The sequence below is a fragment of the Triticum urartu genome, chromosome 1 (genome assembly GCF_003073215.2).
Source record: "Triticum urartu cultivar G1812 chromosome 1, Tu2.1, whole genome shotgun sequence".
In the NCBI taxonomy this organism is placed as follows: Eukaryota; Viridiplantae; Streptophyta; class Magnoliopsida; order Poales; family Poaceae; genus Triticum; species Triticum urartu.
The window spans coordinates 249,941,990-249,966,631 of NC_053022.1; the positions used below are offsets into that span (position 1 = coordinate 249,941,990).

At 46.9% G+C, this 24,642-nt stretch overlaps 2 protein-coding genes across 2 annotated transcripts; one reads left to right on the top strand and one right to left on the bottom strand.

Annotated features, from left to right (window-relative positions):
- Positions 1–17,401: 17,401 nt before the first annotated feature.
- LOC125556300 (rubisco accumulation factor 1, chloroplastic-like) lies at positions 17,402–19,051 on the bottom strand. The gene has a single exon (XM_048719063.1). The coding sequence runs from the start codon at positions 18,944–18,946 to the stop codon at positions 17,525–17,527; it is 1,422 nt and encodes a 473-aa protein (XP_048575020.1). The 5' UTR covers positions 18,947–19,051; the 3' UTR covers positions 17,402–17,524.
- A 258-nt stretch (positions 19,052–19,309) lies between these two features.
- Positions 19,310–20,985, top strand: LOC125556314. Its single transcript, XM_048719069.1, has 3 exons — positions 19,310–19,485; positions 19,603–19,755; positions 20,235–20,985. Exons 1-3 carry the CDS (start codon positions 19,411–19,413, stop codon positions 20,808–20,810), a joined length of 804 nt encoding a protein of 267 aa, XP_048575026.1. The 5' UTR covers positions 19,310–19,410; the 3' UTR covers positions 20,811–20,985.
- The last annotated feature ends 3,657 nt before the right edge of the window (positions 20,986–24,642 follow it).

Consider the following 24,642-nt stretch of genomic DNA (forward strand, 5'->3'; position numbering starts at 1 on the left):
CATACTAATGAATGCGGTCTGATGAGTGTTGATGCTCGTGGCGGGTATCGTTATTTTCTGACCTTCACTGATGATTTGAGCAGATATGGGTATATCTACTTGATGAAACATAAGTCTGAAACATTTGAAAACTTCAAAGAATTTCAGAGTGAAGTGGAAAATCATCGTAACAAGAAAATTAAGTTTCTACAATCTAATCGTGGAGGTGAATATTTGAGTTATGAGTTTGGTCTTCATTTGAAACAATGAGGAATAGTTTCGCAACTCACACCACCTGGACCACCACAGCGTAATGGTGTGTCCGGACGTCGTAACCGCACTTTATTATATATGGTGCAATTTGTGATGTCTCTTACTGATTTACCGCTATCGTTTTGGGGTTATGCTTTAGAGACGGCTGCATTCACGTTAAATAGGGCACCATCGAAATATGTTGAGACGACACCTTATGAACTGTGGTTTGGCAAGAAACCCAAGTTGTCGTCTCTTAAAGTTTGGGGATGTGATGCTTATGTGAAAAAGCTTCAACCTGATAAGCTCGAACCCAAATCGGAGAAATGTGTCTTCATAGGATACCCAAAGGAGACTGTTGGGTACACCTTCTATCATAGATCCAAAGGCAAGATACTCGTTGCTAAGAATGGATCCTTTCTAGAGAAGGAGTTTCTCTCGAAATAAGTGAGTGGGAGGAAGGTAGAACTTGATGAGGTAATTGTACCTGCTCCCTTATTGGAAAGTAGTTCATCACAGAAATCAGTTCCAGTGATTCCTACACCAGTAAGTGAGGAAGATAATGATGATGATCATGAAACTTCTGATCAAGTTACTACCGAACCTCGTAGGTCAAACAGAGTAAGATCCGCACCAGAGTGGTACAGTAATATTGTTCTGGAGGTCATGTTACTTGACCATGACGAACCTACGAACTATGAGGAAGCGATGATGAGCCCAGATTCCGCAAAATGGCTTGAGGCCATGAAATCTGAGATGGGATCCATGTATGAGAACAAAGTCTGGACTTTGGTTGACTTGCCCGATGATCGGCAAGCCATAGAGAATAAATGGATCTTCAAGAAGAAGACGGATGCTGACGGTAATGTTACTGTCTACAAAGCTCGACTTGTTGCAAAAGGTTTTCGACAAGTATAAGGAGTTGACTACGATGAGACCTTCTCACCCATAGCGATGCTTAAGTCCGTCCGAATCATGTTAGCAATTGCCACATTTTATGATTATGAAATTTGGCATATGGATGTCAAAATTGCATTCCTTAATGGATATCTTAAAGAAGAGTTGTATGTGATGCAACCAGAAGGTTTTGTCGATCCAAAAGGTGCTAACAAAGTGTGCAAGCTCCAGCGATGCATTTATGGACTGGTGCAAGCCTCTCGGAGTTGGAATATATGCTTTGATGGTGTGATCAAAGCATATGGTTTTATACAGACTTTTGGAGAAGCCTGTATTTACAAGAAAGTGAGTGGGAGTTCTGTAACATTTCTGATATTGTATGTAGATGACATATTGTTGATCTGAAATGATACTGAATTTCTGAATAGCATAAAAGGATACTTGAATAAGAATTTTTCAATGAAAGACCTCGTTGAAGCTGCTTATATATTAGGCATCAAAATCTATAGAGATAGATCAAGACGCTTAATTGGACTTTCACAAAGCACATACCTTGATAAAGTTTTGAAGAAGTTCAAAATGGATCAAGCAAAGAAAGGGTTCTTGCCTGTGTTACAAGGTGTGAAGTTGAGTCAGACTCAATGCCCGACCACTGCAGAAGATAGAGAAAAAATGAAAGTCATTCCGTAAGCCTCAGCCATAGGTTCTATCATGTATGCAATGTTGTGTACCAAACCTGATGTGTGCCTTGCTATTAGTTTAGCAGGGAGGTACCAAAGTAATCCAGGTGTGGATCACTGGACAGCGGTCAAGAACATCATGAGATACCTGAAAAGGACTAAGGATATGTTTCTCGTTTATGGAGGTGACAAAGAGCTCGTCATAAACGGTTACGTCGATGCAAGCTTTAACACTGATCCGGATGACTCTAAGTCACAAACCGGATACGTATTTTTATTGAATGGTGGAGCTGTCAGTTGGTGCAGTTCCAAGCAGAGCGTCGTGGCGGGATCTACGTGTGAAGTGGAGTACATAGATGCTTCGGAAGCAGCAAATGAAGGAGTCTGGGTGAAGGAGTTCATATCCGATCTAGGTGTCATACCTAGTGCATCGGGTCCAATGAAATCTTTTGCGACAATAATGGTGCAATTGCCTTGGCAAAGTAATCCAGATTTCACAAGAGAACCAAGCACATCAAGAGACGCTTCAATTCCATCCGCGATCAAGTCAAGGAGGGAGTCATAGAGATTTGCAAGATACACACGGATCTGAATGTTGCGGACCCGCTGACTAAGCCTCTCTCACGAGCAAAACATGATCAGCACCAAGACTCCATGGGTGTTAGAATCATTACTGTGTAATCTACATTATTGACTCTAGTGCAAGTGGGAGACTGAAGGAAATATGCCCTAGAGGCAATAATAAAGTTGTTATTTATATTTCCTTATATCATGATAAATGTTTATTACTCATGCTAGAATTGTATTAACCGGAAACTTAGTACATGTGTGAATACATAGACAAACAGAGTGTCACTAGTATGCCTCTACTTCACTAGCTCGTTAATCAAAGATGGTTAAGTTTCCTAACAATATGAGTTTTCATTTGATTAATGAGATCACATCAATAGAGAATGATGTGATTCACTTGACCCATCCGTTAGCTTAGCACGATGGTCGTTTAGTTTGTTGCTATTGCTTTCTTCATAACTTTTACATGTTCCTATGACTATGAGATTATGCAACTCCCGAATACCGGAGGAACACTTAGTGTGCTATCAAATGTCACAACGTAACTGGGTGACTATACAGATGCTCTACATGTGTCTCCGATGGTGTTTGTTGAGTTGGCATAGATTGAGATTAGGATTTGTCACTCCGTGTATCGGAGAGGAATCTCTGGGCCCTCTCGGTAATGCACATCACTATAAGCCTTGCAAGCAATGTGACTAATGAGTTAGTTACGGGATGTTGCATTATGGAATGAGTAAAGAGACTTGCCGGTAACGATATTGAACTAAGTATTGAGATACCGACGATCGAATCTCGGGCAAGTAACATACATATGACAAAGGGAACAACATATGTTGTTGTGCGGTTTTACCGATAAAGATCTTCGTAGAATATGTAGGAACCAATATGAGCATCCAGGTTCCGCTTTTGGTTATTGACCGGAAATGAGTCTCGGTCATGTCTACATAGTTCTCAAACCTGTAGGGTCCGCACACTTAACGTTCGATGACGATCAGTATTATGTGTTTATGTGTTTTGATGTACCAAAGGTAGTTCGGGGTCCCGGATGTGATCATGTACATGACGAGGAGTCTTGAAATGGTCGAGACATAAAGATCGATATATTGGAAGGCTATGTTTGGACATCAGAATGGTTCCGGATGAGTTCGGGCATTTACCGGAGTACCCGGGGGTTACCAGAACACCCCGGGGAGTCAATGGGCCTTAATGGGACCTAGTGAAGAAAGAGGACAGCAGGCAAGTGGTGGGGCACGCCCCCCTAGGCCCAACCCGAATTGGTTTAGGGTTTGGGGGCGGGCCCCCTTTCCTTCTCCTCTCCTCCTCCTTCCTCCTTCTCCTAGTAGGAATAGGAAAGGGGGGGCAAACCTACTTGGAGTAGGATTGCCCCCCCCCCCTGGGCGTGCCTCCTCCTAGGACGGCCCTTTCCTCCCCCCCTTTATATACGGGGGAGGGGGCACCCATAGACACACAAGTTGATTATTTAGCCGTGTGCGGTGCCCCCCTCCAGATTTCCACCTCGGTCATATCGTTGTAGTGCTTAGGCGAAGCCCTGCATCGGTAACTTCATCATCACCGTCATCACGCCGTCATGCTGACAAAACTCTCCCTCGACCTCAGCTGGATCTGGAGTTCGTGGGACATTACCGAGCTGAACGTGTGCAGATCGCGGAGGTGCCGTACCTTTGGTGCTAGGATCGGTCGGATCATGAAGACGTATGACTACATCAACCGCGTTGTCATAATGCTTCTGCTTTCGGTCTACGAGGGTACGTGGACAACACTCTCCCCCTCGTTGCTATGCATCACCTAGATAGATCTTGTGTGTGCGTAGTATTTTTTTGAAATTACTGCGTTCCCCAACAAAATATTTGCCTCCGCGATCAGATCATAGAAACTTTATTTTCTTATCACGATGATTTTCCACTTCACTCTGAAATTTTTTGAATGTTTCAAATGTTTCAGACTTTGTTTCATTAAGTAGATATACTCATATCTTCTCAAATCATGTGTGAAGGTCAGAAAATAACGATACCCGCCGCGAGCCTCAACACTCATTGGACCGCACACATCAGTATGTATTATTTCCAATAAGTAAGTTGCTCGCTCCATTGTTCCGGAGAACGGAGTTTTAGTCATCTTGCCTATGAGGCATGGTTCGCAAACATCAAGTGATTCATAATCAAGTGATTCCAAAAGCCCATCAAGATGGAGTTTCTTCATGCGCTTTACACCAATATGACCTAAACGGCATTGCCATAAATAAGTTGCACTATCATTATTAACTTTGCATCATTTGGCTTCAATATTAAGAATATGTGTATCACTACGATCAAGATTCAATAAACCTTATGACCACAGAAGGTTTTGTTCATGTAAACAGAATAACAATTATTCTTTAACTTAAATGAATAACTGTATTGCAATAAACATTATCCAATCATCTTATGCTCAACGCAAACACCAAATAACATTTATTTTAGGTTCAACACTAATCCCGAAGGTAAAGGGACTATGTGATGGTGATCTTATCAACCTTTGGAATCACTTCCAACACACATCGTCACCTCACCCTCAACTAGTCTCTGTTCATTTTGTAACTCCTATTTCAAGTTACTAATCATAGCAACTGAACCGGTATCAAATACCCAGGGGCTACTATGAACACTAGTAAAGTACACATCAATAACATGTATATCATATATACTTTTGTTCACTTTGCCATCCTTCTTATCCGCCAAGTATTTGGGGCACTTCCATTTCCAGTGACCATTTCATTTGCAGTAGAAGCACTTAGATTCAGGTTAGGTCCAGACTTGGGTTTCTTCACTTGGTCAACAACTTGTTTGCCGTTCTTCTTTAAGTTCCCCTTCTTCCCTTCGCCCCTTTTCTTGAAACTAGTGGTCTTTGTCAACCATCAACACTTAATGCTTTTCTTGATTTCTACCTTCGCCGATTTCAGCACCGCGAAGAGCTCGGGAATTGTTTTCGTCATCCTTTGCATATTATAGTTCATCACGAAGTTCCAGTAACTTGGTGATAGTGACTAGAGAACTCTGTCAATCACTATCTTATCTAGAAGATTAACTCCCTCTTGATTGGAGTGATTGTAGTACCAAGACATTCTGAGCACATGCTCACTAGCTGAGCTATTCTCCTCCATCTTGTAGGCAAAGTACCTGTCAGAGGTCTCATACCTCTTAACATGGGCATGAGTCTGAAATATCATTTTCAGCTCTTGAAACATCTCATATGCTCCATGGCATTCAAAACATTTTTGAAGTCCCGGTTCTAAGCCGTAAAGCATGGTGCACTAAACTATCAAGTAGTCATCATATCGAGCTTGTCAAAAGTTCATAACGTATGCATCTGCTCCTGTAATAGGTATGTCACCTAGCGGTGTATTAAGGACATAATTCTTCTGTGCAGCAATAAGGATAATCCTCAAGTTACGGATTCAGTCTGTATCATTGCTACTATCATTTTTCAGCTTCTAGGAACATATCAAAAATAAACGGGGAGCTAAAACATGAGCTATTGATCTACAACATAATTTGCAAATACTATCAGGACTAAGTTCATGATAAATTAAAGTTCAATTAATCATATTACTTAAGGACTCCCACTTAGATAGACATCCCTCTAGACATCTAAATGATCACGTGATCCATATCAACTAAACCATGTCCGATCATCACGTGAGATGGAGTACTTTTCCATGGTGAACATCACTATGTTGATCATATCTACTCTATGATTCACGTTCGATCTTTCGATCTCAGTGTTCCGAGGCCATATCTGCATATGCTAGGCTCATCAAGTTTAACCCGAGTATTCTGCATGTGCAAAACTGGCTTGCACCCGTTGTATGTGAATGTAGAGCTTATCACACCCGATCATCACATGGAGCACGAAGAACTGTCGCAATGGTGCATACTCAGGGAGAACACATATACCTTGAAATTTAGTGAGGGATCATCTCATAATGCCACCATTGTACAAAGCAAGATAAGATGCATAAAAGATAAACATCACATGCAATCAAAATATGTGACATGATATGGCCATTATCATCTTGTTCCTTTGATCTCCATCTCCAAAGTACCGTCATGATCTCCATCGTCACCGGCATGACACCATGATCTCCATTATCTTGATCTCTATCAACGTGTCGTCACATGGTCGTCTTGCCAACTATTGCTATCTCATAGCGATAAAGTAAAGCAATTATATGGTGCTTGCATCTTATGCAATAAAGAGACAACCATAAGGCTTCTGCCAGTTGCCAATAACTTTAACAAAACTTGATCATCTCATACAACAATTTATATAATCACGTCTTGACCATATCACATCACAACATGCCCTACAAAAACAAGTTAGACGTCCTCTACTTTGTTGTTGCAAGTTTTACGTGGCTGCTACAGGCTTAGCAAGAACCGTTCTTACCTACGCATCAAAAACCACAACGATTTTTCGTCAAGTGTGCTGTTTTAACCTTCAACAAGGACCGGGCGTAGTCAAACTCGATTCAACTATAGCTGGAGAAACAGACACCCACTAGCCACCTGTGTGCGAAGCACGTCGATAGAACCAGTCTCATGAACGCGGTCATGTAATGTCGGTCTGGGCCGCTTCATCCAACAATACCGCCAAATCAAAGTATGACATGCTGGTAAGCAGTATGACTATTATCCCCCACAACTCTTTGTGTTCTACTCGTGCATATAACATCTACGCATAGACCTGGCTCTGATACCACTGTTGGGGAACGTAGTATTTCAAAAAAATCCCTACGATCACGCAAGATCTATCCAGGAGAAGCATAGCAACGAGCGGGGAAGAGTGTGTCTACGTACCCTTGTAGACCGAAAGCAGAAGCATTTAGTAACACGGTTGATGTAGTTGAACTTCTTCGCGATCCAACCGATCAAGTACCGAACGCACGGCACCTCCGCGATCTGCACACGTTCAGCTCGGTGACGTCGCTCAAACTCTTGATCTAGTTGAGGTCGAGGGAGAGTTTCGTTAGCACGACGGCATGGTGACGGTGATGATGAAGTTACCGACGCAGGGCTTCGCCTAAGCACTATGACAATATGACTGAGGTGGAAAACTATGGAGGGGGGCACCGCACACGACTAAAGATCAACTTGTGTGCCTATGGGGTGCCCCCCTCCCCCGTATATAAAGGAGGGGAGGAGGGGGCCGGCTGGCCACAAGGGGCGTGCCCAAGGGGGGAAATCCTACTCCTAGTAGAAGCGCCTGTAATGAATCGATATTCCCAGATATTTAATCGGGAATTGGCCATGTGCGCAACCAAATAGGTCAGCATAATCGGACGCTACCTCATCGTCTTCTCTAAAGCAGAACAATTCGCTTTTATGGAAGTTTATTTTGAGACCCGACATTTGCTCAAACATTGAAAGCAAGAGTTTTGGGTTTCGAGCCTTGTCTAGATCATGCTTCATAAAAGAATTGTGTCATTAGCGTATTGTAAAATAGAGAAGCCACCATCCATAAGTTGTGGCATTACTCCTGCAATCTGGCTGTCCTGCTTTGTGCACTCAATTAGAATAGTCAACATGTCAGCAATGGTGTTAATATTGGAGACATGGGGTCATCCTACCATAGTTCTTTTGTTACCTGAGAGTAATGGTCTACATCATCATTGACTTTGATGGTCACACTACCTTCAGTTACAAAATTGTGGATCCGGCGCCATTTATCGGAGAAACTTTTCATCCTTAGGGCCTGTTGAAGGAAAGACCACTTGACCTTGTCATAGGATTTTCCAAAGTCAATTTTGAATACCACTCCACTCATATTCTTTCGATGCATATCATGGATGGTCTAATGCAGGATTACTACACGATCTAGGGCGTTTTGGTTCAAGTTTTGAATAGTAGCTGCATTGCATACACTTCTCAACCCAGCCTGGTTGAGCAAAAACAACCCCAAATGTGTCATCTGCAAGTTGTTTGGTTGCCTGCATCTAGGCTCCCTGCATTAGGTAATACGCAAGCGCACTTTAGTTGGTTGCCTGCATTGGCCCAAGCGGCACATGAACATGGCATTTGGTTGCATACGGCGTACATGGTGTGCTTACCTTGTACCCTAGTTGGTGAGCTTACCCACAAATGATCACACCTAGCACACCAACGCCACAACACAAGAATGGCGATGAACTGGGCGAAGATAATGAAGTTCTTCATCTTCAGCTCAAACTGACGATCCACCTTAGCACCTTCCACTTTTACACCTCCAACCTTGCCACTGTCAACACTGCTGCCTTCGTGCTTTCACACCCAGTCGGAGTAAGCTTGTTCTGCTGCCTGCCTAGTCTTGAACCCTCTATGGTGCTGTTGTTATACGATGCCACTTATGCACTGACTTCTTCCCATGAACTATAAACCCTGAAGCCTTACCGATGAACACGACATACCACTTGCCCTAGCAATGCACAATAGCAAGAGTTGAAGCAGCAAATCAATGGAGCACACAAGTAGCAAGCAAAGTAGCACACAAACAACAATGGAGCAGAAGAGAAGAAGTAAAGCATGCATGATCATACGGCATAGCAAGTTCTACCTAGCACTACCATGGTGTTATCCTACCTCCACATTCAAAAGAGGGTGTCGTCCTACCACCGCAAGTTCACCATCATCGTGAGGGGTTAGTATGTATCACCTCACCAAAATATACATACCATCAAATAGTTTTCTAGCCCTAGCTACAAAAAATGTACGTCGTCATCGTCATCGTTGCCACCGCCATCACCGTCGGGGATCATGCACGCTCACAGGCAACACTACTCTAGTAGTAGTTCTTGCCCAGCCAGCTCCTGAGCCACAGCATCCTGTGAGCGTCTGCCATGGCAACGAACCCAACACCTTGGGCCTTGTTGTCAAGCAGGTGGCTGAGAGGTGCCATGAGAGCCTCGTCGCTGAAGCCACCCTGGGTCATGACAGCGCCATACAGGTCAGGGTGGACGTCGAGGGGCTTGCACTCCCTGATGTTTATTGCCACCTCCTTCACCGCCTCAGTCATGCTGCAAAATACATTGATCTCCTCCTCCATCAGGCCTCCTCTCTTCCTTTTCCTATCATGGACGGGGTCAAAGGGCTTGTCGAAGGGCTTCTCGAAGGGCTTGTCAGGGCCATCAAGGACCTCGACGTCCGGGGTCCCAGGGGAAGTCTGGCATGTGAGAACCAAGAGGCTCCCCCAAGCCCATGGCATGCTTCCCAGTTGCCAGCCCGAAGGAGAAGATGTGCTGCATATGGTTGTAGTTCTATATGGGTGTGTTGAGGAACTCAGCATCCCTTGGGTGGTCCTAAGAATGAAACACAAGTGTTGTTAGTTGCGATTAGGAGTAGATAATGGTGGACAATATGAAAAGGAAGAGCACTGTGAGCTAACCGTGACATGGCCGGCATAGTGCTCTGCCTCCAGAACTATGGAGCAAGTGTTCTCATCCCATGAGACGCCGCTAAGGTCTCTCAGCTTGGACACTTGGATCTATCGACCTCTCCACTTCCTCAGTGGTTGTACACCTGGGTGGCGGACACCTCCTGCCCACAGAACTTGAACACATGCTTCGCAACGGTGTTCAAGTGCATCTCCTTGAAGCCCTTGTCAGTCCTAACTCCACTAGAGATGAGCTCACACATCTTATTCAGCACGAACGTGGACATGAACGGCTGCCACTTCATGTTGTTCGAGCTATCATCCTTCTTTGCCTTTGCTGTTGCTACCTTGAGTGCAGCGGCAGCAACAACAGTAGGAGGAGTTTGCTCAACGAGCACTACTGGCACATAGACAGAATCAGACGCGAACACCTCTGGATCAGGTGCCATCTCGGACATAGGTTGCGAGTCCTTGGAAAACAATGGAGGAAACTGGTTGTCGGACAGGACAAGGGCCCGACTAAGATCTTGCGTCTGTGTGGTCATGTCCTATAATCGTAGCACACATTGGCAGTAAGCATATCACACAACATACCGAACAATCCATGAAAGCAGGATCATGCATGTACATGGTTCATCACTATCATACCATGCACATGCTTCATCACTATCATACTAAGCACATGGTTCATCACTATCATACTAAGCATACCAGACAATCTATGAGCAGAAACATACATCTACAACAAACAACATGCTACAAATGGACCACCAATAGCTACAAATCACAGATCTAAGCATGAATCAACACAAGCACAAGATTCAACTTCAAACTCTACTACTAATCTAGCCTACCACATGCTTGAACATCGAACCCTACCACAAATTGCAACCGCAGCATAGCAATCAACCATATGAGCTCACAGATCAGAGCACTAATCAACCATGCATCTACATCAAACCCTAGCTACAACTCAGATCTAGCTAGAAGGAACAGTGAGAAAAGGGGATTGAACTCACAGAGGCCATGGATGCAGCTTGAGGACGAGGGGGGGTCATAGAATATCACCGCCGGCCGGTGAAGGACTGCCGACGCCATGGACCGCCGGCCGATGAAGATGCGCCGCTTACTTGCTCGTCGGCGCCGATGCACGTCGGCGGGAAAGCTCGAAGGGAGGGAGAATGGTGGCCGGAGTTGGGGCAGTGAGGTAGGGGGCTAAATAGGGGCGTACTCGACAGGAGGTGAGCCAAAATCCTCCCGCCGATTTTTCAGCGACGCGGGTGAGCTCGCGCCATCTCCCTGGTCGCACGAGCAGAGAAGCGCGTCACCCTCCCCTGCATCGCACAAGATAGGCTCGCGAGCTACTGCCGATTCGGGGCGTTTCCCCTGGGCCTGGCCTGAAGGTGCTTTAAGTTTCGTGCCATGTGGGCCACACAGTAAACGCAGGCAACCAAACGAGCCAATTTCTTCCCGTGCGGGCCAGGCTGAGCCATATGCAGACAACCAAACACACCACTAGTATATTCCGTCCTTGAATGAAGGACGTTTGAGATGGACGGACAACATGGTCAACTATCGAGTTTAACCTACTCGTAGCAACTTTGGTCAAAATCTTAGAGCTAACATTAAGGAGTGGCATATGTGTCTGAACCGCTGAATCCGTTCAGCCTCCTTAATACGAGCAATATCATTGTTCCCCATCTCATCTTTTGATTCAGACTAAGGGACTCAAATACTCGTCCGGATACATAAGATGGAAGTATTCAGACTAAAGTATATTTTTCGTCCCTTAATTCTTTCGATAGTATAGAAATGGTCCCTCAACTTCAAAACCAACACATCTTGGTCCCTCAATTTTTCAAACCGGATAACTTTAGTCCCTCTTACCGCTTCTGATGGTTTCGTTGATGACATGGCATGGTATTAACCCTGGTATTTTGAGTTGACTACCACCTCATCATTTTCTTTCTCTCTCACTTCCCATCTTCGTTTTGTTTTCCTATGCATGCGATGTGCACACTCGTAGGCACCTGCTGCATGGGCGCGTTGGCCTCCTGATGCTCTGATCTTTGGAACTGGATTCAAACGGGACCGGAAGAGCAGGATTTGCAGAGACATGGAGAGCTGGGTGGAGCTGGTGTGCATGGTCGATGAGTCAAGGTTCTTGCTGTAGTTCGAGATGTGCAAACTGCCACACCCATTTGCCACAGGCTCTGGCGCCGGCGGCGTGGTCGCGGCCATGCTGGTGGCGTGCGGCGAGGACGACGCGCGGCCGCGCTTCTCCGTGGAGGACGTGCTCCCGTTCTTCGTGCGCACCCATCGCCATGGCCGGTCGTCTTCACCGAGAAGTCTCTGTGCGCTGATCCGAAGTTCGTCCGACGGCCCTGCCTTCTACAAGTTGTTCGGCCACCTAATGTTGGGGACCCGACGCTGCCAGCCTGCCAGTGCTCGTCCAGTGCTATGAACCTTGCTATGGGGAGCCGTACCTCTTCTCCCACCCCATCGAGTAGGCCCACACGCGGCCATTACCATGTTGAGCAGGCACACACGTGCGCCGTCACATGATTGCGAGCGCTTCAACCGTTCGACGAGGTACTGTCGGCGTTGCGCGCTTTGTGACGCACGGCGAGGCGGGCGTGCTCCGGGCGTCGGCCATGCATCTATGCCGTGCCATACTGCCGGGGTCGTCGCCGTACCCGCTGTTGTAACTGCGCCACGGCCCTCCCAGTGTCCACGACCCCGATGTCGGCAGGTGAGCGACGAAGTGGTCGTGGTGGTTGCGTGCCATGGGGCTGTGGTACGACGACTTATGGGCGGCGCCGTAGGCCCATGGCCTACCAGCGTGCTCAGCTTGTCGATGGCCGTGGGGGAGGTGACGCATATTGGTGCCGCATTCACCAGATTGCAGCGAGTATTTGTAACGCCCCGGATACAACTTGCCATATTTGTAACTCCGACTCTTTCCATTTTCGGCTTTAAATTACGATATTCCCTTCGTGGTTGGGTTTTGTCTTTGTTTTTCTTTTTGTTCATGTCATGCATTTCATATCATTTCATCATGTGCATCGCATTTGCATTCGTGTTCGTCTCATGCATCCGAGCATTTTCCCCATTGTCCGTTTCGCAACCCAACACTCCCACGTGCACCGGCGCACCCCTCTTGTCTCTTTTCATGAGCGGGTGTTAAACGTTCTCGTAATGGACCAATATTTGCCAAGTGGCCTTGGTACACCACCGGTAGACCGCCTATCAAATTTCGTTCCATTTGGAGGCCGTTTGATGCTCCAACGGTTAACCGGATAACCGCAAAAGCCTCTTTGTGTTGCAGCCCAACACCCCTCCAAAACGGCCCAATAACCCATCTAAACCTTCTCCATGTCCTCCATCATCGGATCACGATCGTGTGGGCGAAAACTACACCTCATTTGGACATTCCTACCTCCCTCTACCTATATATATGTGATCCCCTCTGAATTTTTCGCGCAGTCCAAACCCTAGCACCGCTCCCCTCGCGCCGCCGGACGTTTCTTCCTCCGCCGCCGGACATGTCCGCCCTCCACATCGCTCCAGCCAATCCCGTCGTGCCACCTCAGCTCCGCCGTCTCCCGCGGCCAACCCAGAGGCACCACGTGTTGCCGCCGTCCCCCCCCCCCACCGCGCGAGCCCGCGAGCCCGGAGCAGGCCCGCCGGGCCCGGTCGTCGCCGCCCGCACCGCCCGGCTCCCCGAAGCCTTCGCGCCGCCCGAGCGCGCCTCGCTCCTCCCGCCGACGAACCTCCCGCTGCGCCCCCGCATCGCCCAGCCAGCCGTCGTCCGCCTCGCCGGCCCCTCCGCCTCGCCATATCCGGTCTCCTCCCCTCGCCGGAGCGGCTCTCCGTCGCCGGAACCGCCATGGCCGCCGGCTGCCCAGCCGTCGGGAGTCCTCCGTCCCTGGACGTCGTCGTTCCCCGATCCAAACGGTGTCGCCCGCGTCCGGGATCCCGCTATCCCGCTCGGCTCCGTCCAGTTTTTCGTCCACGGGGTATGATTTTCCACTGTCTTTTCCAGTCCCTAATATTTTTATGCCTCCTTCATCGCATCATATCTCGGTGTCCGTGGGTCCAAATCATGCATATGATATGTCAAATTGTTTATCACATTGAGCTCTTCATGTTAGAAGCATTTACATGCATGTTACTGTCTGTTATGATGCCATTTTCATTGATGAAAGAGTGCTATAAAATGTTAGCTGCTGGTGATTACCAGACCATGAGGTTTTGTCATTTTTGTTGCATTTGATGTGTGCATCGTATGAGTATGAGGTCTACATGTGCTTTGAACTACATCATGCCATCTTTACAGAGGTGCTTGTCTTGTATTTTTGTGATCAATATGGTGACTAGCACAAGCATGCAAACTAGGCTTCATGATGTTGCTGTTTTCAGGGACTTAGCATTTTGCTAAGTATTTTTCCTGTTGTTATTTTTTATGCCATGTAAACTTGATGCGACATAGTGATCCATGCTTATTTTGGGATACTTAAGTAAGGGTGTTTTGAACATGTGGTTATGCTCTATCCATCAATGCCCCTGTTTACAATTATGGAGTGCTCTAGCATGTCTTGTTCTTGCTCTACTTTTGCTATAAAATGTTCCAGGCAGAATGTTAACGTGTTAATCAATTTTGCCATGGTTGTTGTTAGTGATCCATGCATCCCATTAACTTGATCTTGCCATGGTTAGCTTCATGAACATGTCATCTTGCTATTGGTATGCTTATATTGTCATGCAATACTTTGTGGTGAGTGACATGAGCTCGCAAAGTTGCCTTCACAAATCTGTTTATGCCATGCTCTGTTTTTCTGCCAAGTCTGAAACTGTTAATAAAACTTGCTATGTTTACATGGGTGCCAACATATCTTCTGTGCCTTTTTGGCTCACGATCAGTAAGGGAAGTTTGATCTATGCATTTAGTACAATCATGCCATGCCTTGTTTTGCTATGATATGTTCCTGTAGCATTTTGTTTGCTTGCTCTAAACTTTGCTTCCTGATGTTATTTTGACATGTTAGTATTTTCACTAAGTTTGTGAAGCTGATATCTTTTGCACTTTTGTCATGCTTGTTTGAACCTGTTCTGGTGTGTTTTAGCCATAGCTCAATGTTCATGTTTTGTCAAGCATCTCTTGTGCATCACTGCCATATGCTTTGTTGCTATGTTGGAGTGTAGTAGCTTAGTTTCTTGTTGCATTCTAGGTGGCATCGTGCTGTTAATCACAGTTTTGCGTCATCCTTGTTTTGCTTGCCATTTGCAAACCGTGCATCCGCTTCCGGTGATCTCTATATCGATTTCGACCGAAATCACCTCATCTTTTCAGCGGCATACTTGGTTTTCCAAGTTAATGTATTGATCATTCTTTCCCTTCCGAAGCACGCATATGCATTGCATATCACATCTCGCATATCATGCCATGTATTGCATCATGTTGCTTGTGCATTGCACCGTGATTGATTATTGTTCCATTGATTGTGTTCTTGCCTTGGGTAGATCCGGGAGACGAGTACGTGAACGAGGAACCTGTTGAGTACGCTTTCGAGGATCAAGCTTTCGACAACTCTGAGTACATTGCAGGCAAGATGACCATACCCTCGAAATCACTTCTATCTTTGCTTTGCTAGTTGTTCGCTCTATTGCTATATCGCACTACCTACCACTTGCTATCATGCCTCCCATATTGCCAAGTCAAGCCTCTAACCCACATTTTCTAGCAAACCGTTGTTTGGCTATGTTACCGCTTTTGCTCGGCCCCTTTTATAGCGTTGCTAGTTGCAGGTGAAGCCGAAGTTTGTTCCATGTTGGAACATGGATATTGTTGGGATATCATTATTATCTCTTATTTAATTAATGCATCTATATACTTGGTAAAGGGTGGAAGGCTCGGCCTTATGCCTGGTGGTTTGTTCCACTCTTGCCGCCCTAGTTTCCGTCATACCGGTCTTATGTTTATTGATTTTGCGTTCCTTACGCGGTTGGGTGTTATGGGAACCCCTTGACAGTTCGCTTTGAATAAAACTCCTCCAGCAAGGCCCAACCTTGGTTTTACCATTTGCCTCACCACCACCTACTTTTCCCTTGGGAGTCGCGCTCCCGAGGGTCATCTTTATTTTAACCCCCTAGGCCAGTGCTTCTCTAAGTGTTGGTCCAACCTGGGCGGCGCCCCCTGGGCAACCAGGGTCTATGCCAACCCGACGTCTTGCGCATCCGGTGTGCCCTGAGAACAAGATATGTGCAGCTCCTATCGGGATTTGTCGGCACATTCAGGCGGTTTTGCTGGTCTTGTTTTACCATTTTCGAAATGTCTTGTAACTGGGATTCCGAGACTGATTGGGTCTTCCCGGGAGAAGGAATATCCTTCGTTGACCGTGAGAGCTTGTGATGGGCTAAGTTGGGACACCCCTGCGGGGTTTGAACTTTCAAAAGTTATGCCCGCGGTTATGTGGCAGATGAGAATTTGTTAATGTCCGGTTGTAGAGAACTTGACACTTAACTTAATTAAAATGAATCAACCACATTTGTAGCCGTGATGGTCTCTTCTCGGCGGAGTCCGGGAAGTGAACACGGTTCTTGTGTTATGCTTGAACGTAAGTAGTTTCAGGATCACTTCTAGTTCACGACCGTTGCGTTGCTTCTTTTCTCGCTCTTATTTGCGTAAGTTAGCCACCATATATGCTTAGTGCTTGCTGCAACTCCACCTCACTATCCTTCCCTACCCATAAGCTTAAATAGTCTTGATCTCGCGTGTGTAAGATTGCTGAGTCCTCGTGACTCACAGATACTTCCAAACAGTTGCAGGTGCCGATGATACCAGTGCAGGTGACGCAACCGAGCTCAAGTGGGAGCTCGATGAAGATCTTGGCCGTTGTTATGTGTCTTTTCCGGATGATCAGTAGTGGTGCCTAGTTGGGACGATCGGGGATCTAGCTTTTGGGGTTGTCTTCTTTTATTTTGGTTCCGTAGTCGGACCTTTGATTATACCTTGGCTGATGTATGGATTATTTTATGTATTGTGTGAAGTGGCGATTGTAAGCCAACTCTTTATCCCTTTCTTATTCAGTACATGGGATGTGGGAAGATTACCCCTCTTGCGACAAGCCTACCATGCGGCTATGCCTCTAAGTCGTGCCGCGACACGTGGGAGATATAGCCGCATTGTGGGTGTTACAGTATTGCTGAGCACCACCTCTCTTCTCGGTCTTCTACTGCTAGCCCCAGTGTCTCCCGCTCTAAGTTAGAGCGGAGGGGGGGGGGGGGGGAAGACGAATGTGAGGTGGACAATGATGTGGCGAGGTCAACTGTCAAATCCATGCCACATTAGCTCAAAACCACCAAAGTAATCTAAGGAACGAAAAATATTCGGTTTCAACAATTGAGAGATTAGGTTTTACTGGTTTTGAAGTTGAGGGACTATTTCAAAACTATCGATAAAGTTAAGGGACAAAAAATGTACTTCTCCCTAAGAATAATATGCGTGTATCTAACCAGCTGATTTCAGCAAATATAAGCACTGACAGCAGTAGCAGCATCTAAAGCACTGCACCTGTTTAATACTAAAGCACTGCACATGCCAATTTTCCTACGACTTGCAGAACAAAGGAGGATTGCATTCTCTTATTCATGTACTGCTGTGAAGAGAAGCAGGGAAACTTTTTTACCAAACGAAAACGAAAACGGAAGCATGTGCCAAAAATCCTCTCTAAAACTCTTTAGTCCCACTCGTCGCCGACGATGATGTCTTCCTCGTCTTTGGGTGGCCGGACGACGGTCACCACCTCCGCGGCGGCCTGGCTAATGCCTTCCTCCAACAACTTCTTGCCCCTCTCCACCACCAGCTTCCCTCCCTTCTCCAGCACGTATATCCCCTCGTCCACCACCTCCTTCCGTTTCCGGTCGGCCACCACCAGCACTCTCTCGTTCTCCGCCGACCGCCACGGCAGCACCCGCCCGTCCGCCAACTCGATCACCACCGCCTCGTCGGCCACCGCCATGACTGGGGCCCAGCCCGGCAGCACCGCCCAGCGCGCCCACCCCTTGTCCACCTCCACGATGCCGAGGTCCGCGTCCGTCTGGCTCCTCCTCGGCGCGAGGTCCACGGCCTTGACGCCGTCTGTTTCTTTTACAACCGGCAGCAGCAGCACGATGGACGCCTCGGAGATCTCGCCGTACATGAGCCGCACCACCGGCACCGCGGGCCGTGCGTCGATTTCGGCCTCGAGCTCCTCCACCTCCTCTCCGGCGGCCTTCTTGATGGCCCTCTCAATCTCGAGCTCCACCCGCGCCCTGGCCGACTCGGTCTCGACCACGTCGAGCGAGCGCTCCAGCTCGGGGATGCGGTCCTCGTTGGCGATGGCCTCCCGCGACAGCCGGAAGCGCGCGTACGCGAGGCAGTCGCCGGCGGAGTGCCTGTCGAAGGCGTCCCATCCTTCGTCGCCGCGGCGCTGCGGGAAGTCCTTCATAGAGCGCGCGAGCTCGCGCACGCCCTTGGACTCGAGGCGCCTCTCGATGGTGTGCTTGGTGGCGACGATGCGCTGGCGGGCGTTGAGGAAGCGGAGCTCGTACAGGAGGTCGGGCCCGCCGTAGGAGTCGAAGTAGTGTAGGAGATCGTCGGGGAAGTCGTCGGAGATGAGGGAGTCGCGGACCTGGGAGGCGACGACGAGGCGGTTTTGCTCGACGCCGGACATGCCGGTGGCCTCCTCGATGGAGGCCGGGGTGAAGCCCTCGCGGGAGAGGGAGGAGATGAGGGGCGCGTACTCGTACCAGCGGCCCATGCGGTCGCGGAGCACGGCGAGGCGCTCAGTGAGGTCGAGGTTGCGGTAAGTCTCGGGCAGGGGGTTAGGCGGCGGGTGGAAGGGCTGGTACAGCTGGCCCGGCGGGGCCGTCGGTGGCGGGGTGCGGGGGAGCATTCCACCGCCGCCTCCCCCTCCGCGGCCCCCGCCGCCTCCGCCGCTGCCGGGGAGGATGAGCTTGCCGCCGTTCGGGGGGCTGCCCCGGGGTCCACCGCCTCCGGGGAGGATGAGTGCGGCGATGGTGTAGGTGCATCGACGCCGGCGGTGGTGGGCGGTGGAGAGGGGCTTGCGGTGGCGCGGGCCGGTAGAGGCCGCCGGGTGGGGGTGGGAGACGGAGAGCATGGTGGTGATAAGGTGAAGGGAGGAGCGCAGAGGAAGCAGGGGAGCTTATCTCATCTGCTCTCGTCTCGGGGAGGGAATGGCAGAGGAACGGGGTTCGGTTAAGTGTTGATTCGAGTGAATTGCAAAAAACCATCATATTTGAAGTTGAAACATCCAATTGCCATCATATTTGTTGCGCGTCCCAAAAATCCATCACTTGACTTGTAAATTTTCTCAATAAAAACAAATGACCGGTTTGCCGCAGTTAACACGATTTCTGACTAGGCTGGCCCACCCGTCAGGTGCCACGTGGGCGAGGCCAGACGGCGAGTGGGTTGACGGCCGTTAGGGCACGCGGTACAAAACAGAGCCCCCACTCCCCGCCGCTCACACTCCACTCCACTCGCACACTCTCTCACTCTCACCCCTCTGCTCTGTCCCCTGTTGCCGCCGCCGGAGGCACGGTTCCCTCCCCGCCGTAGAAGATGTCGTCGTGGAAGGATGGAGAGGAGAGCAGCGATGAGGAGGAGCTGCTCGGCATGGATCTGGAGCAGCACTGGGTAAGATATCTGCTTTGCACCTAGGGTTGGGGTTAGGGTTCAAGTGTTCTTCGATTTAAGACCATGTTTGGAGCAGTTCCTATCTTTTCTGTGGTTCACTAGTGTGCTACAATGCAGGCGAACCCTGGCACCACTATAGATGCATCCTTCTGTGGTAGAGTTGCAGATGCAAGCATCACATGTAGACTGCACTTGGCCCCATGCATGAAATATGTTGCATTTGAAGGAAGGGACACTGGGAGGAGGTTCTATGGATGTGTTGTTCCTCAGGTCAGTAAATTCAGTGGTAGTTAGTCTGCAGATTCAGTTAATTGTGTTAATGGTAGTTAGTCTGCAGTAAATTCAGTTAATTTGGACTATCTGCAGTTGCAACAATCAAATGTTAGTTTGTATGCAGTAAATTTGCACTGTTTGCAGTAAATTTGGTAGTTAGTATGTAGTAAATTTGGACTGTCTGTAGTTGCTGTCAGTAAATTCAGTTAATTGTGTTAGTGGTAGTTAGTCTGCAGTAAATTCAGTAAATTCAGTCATTTTGGACTGTCTCTAGTTGATGAAACATGTTTTTAACAGTGATTTTGCAAGCATCAGTTTGTGTCAGTAAATTGAGTAAATGAAACATGTTTAGGACATTGATTTGAACTTGAAGTTTCCTGAATGTCTATTGTATCTGCAAGTATGACTGAATCACTGGATATCTCATCTATTTTATTTTTGAAGTTAGCATCTTTGTTTTCTAATACTTGATGCAGGATGGTATTGACTGTGGAGTTGCTCAGTGGGTTGATGCCCCATGGCCTTCTATTCTGCAAAGATGTTTGGAGAAGATATGGGAGATGTTTCATGAGGAGAATTATGGCAGAGTGATTGACCATGCTAAGTATAAGAAAGAGTTGGACAAGGTGAACAAGCAGTTGGATACACTTGGGGATCAGTACAGTCAGCTGGTTGAGGAAGTCACCAAGATGTTTGATTGGGCAGATCAGAACAACAGGGTCATGAGTGATGAAGAGTTCAAGCAGAAGCAGATGGATGTGGACAAGGACATGGAGAAGCTAGCTATCAGCAAGGAGAAGTATAGTGCTGACTTTGGCAAGATGAAGCAGATGGAGAAGCTGGCTCAGGAGCTGAAGGAGATGAAGTGCATTCTTAGGTCTCAGGGGAAGATCATTAGGAACACAAGGAAGGAGAGGGATGAGATGAAGAAAGAGAGGGACTGGCTGATAGAGGAGAAGAAGAAGCTGGAGTTTCTGGTGGGTGATCTTATGAAAGCTGGTCATGGCAACAAGGACAAGCTTGCCAAGATCAAGTCAATCCTTGATGAGTGAACAATGTTGTTCATCACCTCAGTTATGTTAAGCTAATATGTGGCCTTGGAACAATATAGCTGGCCTTGAGGTTGTATATTTTGGGAATCCCCTAGTTATGTAATGACTGTGATGTTTATCTGCAAAACTACCTCCAGTTAATTTATGTAATGTATGTAATGACTAGCTGCAAAACTACCCCAGTTATGTAATGTTGTTAGCTTTCTATAGTAAGAGCTATGCTATTATGAATCTGCTTCTTTGGACTACATGGTGAATGGTCAAGACCAACTGGGCATGGCCATTGGGCAAATGCTTACATGATGTAAATTGTTGATCACATAAAGCACAAAGATATGCATTTAACCTATAGGGTACAGAATCCTAATAATCCAAAAATATGCATAGTGCACTCACCATCTAGGATTTATTACATTGCACTCATCAACTGATTTGATACATAGATAGATAGCAAGATAGATCTAGGAGCAGTGAAACTTAACATATCATTCATCTAGGTACAGAATCCTACTCCACCTCATCCTAGTAACCTGAAAAGGATGGAAATTGGCCCTCCTCCTTGCCCAGTAGATGATATCATCATCAGTAGGGTTGGAGCCAACTGGGAATGCCTCCACGAACTGCTCCATGTCTTTGCGGTTGCGTGCTGCAAGGATCCGCTGAGCTAGTTGCCTTCTCTCCCTCCTTCTTGCCTCTCTACGCCTGGCCCTGGGCACCTGTTCTTCTTCATCGACAACCTCTCCAAGATCCATCTCTCAAAGGGTTTGCTCTGGCGGCTGGGGGGAGGAGAAGTGATTGTGTTTGGGTTTGAATGTTGTGTGTGGCAATTGGGGGGTGCCTTATATAGTAGAAATGGTGGCTGGTAGGTAGGAAATAGATTAATGGTGTTAGGTAGGCTTTTAATTGGCTAAGAAACCAAGTCCAACTTTCCTTGTCCTCCTTAATTGGCTCTGAATTTTAACTAAACTGAATTTTAACCCAAGCCAACTAAAACAATCATTTAGGCTTTAGGGTGGCTTGGGCTCGACAAAGCCACCCTAAACCTATCATTTAGGTTGTATGGTGGCTTGGGCTCGACAAAACCACCCAAACCACCATTAAATCTTCAAGGTGGCTTGGGCTCGACAAAAACACCCTAAACCTATCATTTAGGCTCATTTAGGCTTTAGGGTGGCTTGGGCTCGACAAAGCCACCCTAAACCTATCATTCAGGCTTTAGGGTGGCTCGGGCTCGACAAAACCACCCTAAACCTATCATTTAGGCTTTAGAGTGCCTTGGGCTCGACAAAACCACCCTAAACCACCGAAACCACCATTTAGTCTTCAAGGTGGCTTTGGCTCGACAAAGACACTCAACCTTGCATTTAGGCTTTAGGGTGGCTCGGACTCGACAAAACCACCACTCCAAACTAACCATCAAATGCCAAAATCTCATAGAATAGCAAAAAGCATAAAATCAAAAAAGTAAATTGTTGATGAAACAAACATGTTCTCAACCATAAGAGTTATCATCCATACAAGTTCTCAAACTTAGCATGGTAACACAAACAAGTTCTCAAGCATAGTTCATACATAGCAGTTCTCAGGCTAAATACTGATTACACATAGCAGTTCACACATAGCAGTTCTCAGGCATAGTTTCTGAAATTTAGAAATACTTAAGGCAGGTGGTTCAAAAGACAACAGCCAAATTATGCACTGACTAGTTGCCACTGGCATAAAAGTAACCCCTCATCCTGGTGCTCTGGAACCTCTTCCTTTTGAGACCCTACTGTTGCTCCCTCTATTGTAGTTGCAGCCCTAGGTGCCATGTAGGGCCTTCCACCTCTCCTGCTGGCTGCATTGCTTGAACCTGAAGCTCTTGTGGCAGCCTGGGAAGGAGTAGTAGAAGCATCACTGGTGATGCTTGCCCTTCTAGAAGCAGCAGTTGTTCTTCTTGGCCTTGTAGAAGCAGCAGGCTGGGCAGGACCAGTAGAAGCAGCAGTTGATTTTCTTCCCCTGGTAGATGTAGCAGGCTGGGAATGACCAGTGGCAGTTGATTTTCTTCCCCTGGTAGATGTAGCAGGCTGGGAATGACCAGTAGCAGTTGTTCTTCTAACCCTAGTAGATGCAGCAGGTGGTGCACTGGTTGCATGCTGTGCAGTAGCAGTAGAACTTCCCCCAGCTCCATGGTAGTGAGTTCTGGTTGTCTAAGAAAGCACACATCATAGCCCAACAATTAGGATGAATCAAATGATTAAAACAATGACAATAGTGTGCATATTCCATACCTTGTGCTTGTCCTTTCTTGCCTGAAGATGAGGCTTCAGGTGCTAAGGGCAGTAGGTGTACCTATGTTTCTGCATATTGCAGTTGCTGCAGGTGATAGTTGCCATCCTTGATGTATCCTTCTTTGTTGGGACCTCAAATTGCCCCTTCCTCCTAGCTGTTTGCTTCCTGCCCTTCTTCTCTTTGAACACTGGTGGATCTATGTCAACAGTTGGTGTCCTAAGCCAACAGTCAGGCCCTGGTACAGGGTAGATGATGTGCTTGTATGTTTCCTTATACAATGGTTTTTTGAAAAACTCATGCACATAGTCTTCTGGCTGTCCCTTCACTCTTGTAATGGCAGAAACTGCATGGTTACATGGCCAACCACATAGGTCCCATTTCTTGCAGTCACAGGTCCACTTATCAAGGTTCACACAGTAGGTAGACTCCCCACTAGTGACTTGCCAAATACCAGGACCTGCCATGTATGCAGTGCATTGCCTTGAGTACTTTTTTGACTCCTCCAACTTCTCCATATAAGTGGGTGTTATCTCCCACTTACTCTTCTCTGTCTTCTCTCTAACTGCTTGGTACTTAACCATCAACTTAGTTCTGAATCCATCTACACAGCTCCTTATTGGCTTGTTCCTCACATCTAGTATCATCTTGTTAAATACTTCACTAAGATTGTTGACTACTAGGTCTGTCTTGCATGTGTGATCCATAGCATGCCTTGCCCAAGTCTCTTTAGGGATATCACAAAGCCACTTCCAAGCATCTTTATCCCCCTTTCTCAGTTCATTCATTGCAACCTCAAAACCATTCTTGGTGTATGAATATGCAGCATTGTCCATATGCTTCTTCAACTCCTCACTTCTGAAGCCAGCTGACTGGAAATTTGCATAGATATGTCTAAGACAATATCTTTGAGGTGAGTGTGGGAACACAGCTTGAATTGCATTCAACAGCCCCTATTTAAGTCATTATATAGATTATTAATCATATAACTTCATAATTGCAGCAAGTATTACAAATTATTAATCATATTACTTCACAATTGCAGCAAGTATAACAAATTATTATTTCTAGAAATTGCTTATTCAATTGTGAAATGAAAAATATACCTTCTGTCTATCAGAGATGATTGTGTATGTGCCCCACTTGTTCCCCTCTCCAATGCAAGCTCTTAATTGGCTAAGAAACCAAGTCCAACTTTCCTTGTCCTCCTTATCAACAATACCAATTGCAATAGGGAATATGTTGTTATTCCCATCCCTACCAGTGGCTGCAAGTATCTGTTGCCCAGTAGAAAGCTTGATAAAGCAACCATCTAAACCTGTATTGAAGCATTGGGTAGTGAAATCATTGCATTATTAAGTACAATATATGGGCAATGAATTGGAGTAATTTGGAATACATATAATACCTATAAAGGGCCTACACCCATTCAAGAAACCTTCTTTTGAAGCATTCAGACAGTAGAACATGTAGTGGAACCTAGGATTTGGGCTAGGATGGAGCTCAAGCTCTCTGGTAGTCACAATGCATCTGCTCCCAGGGTTGGTATCAAGCACAGCTTGAA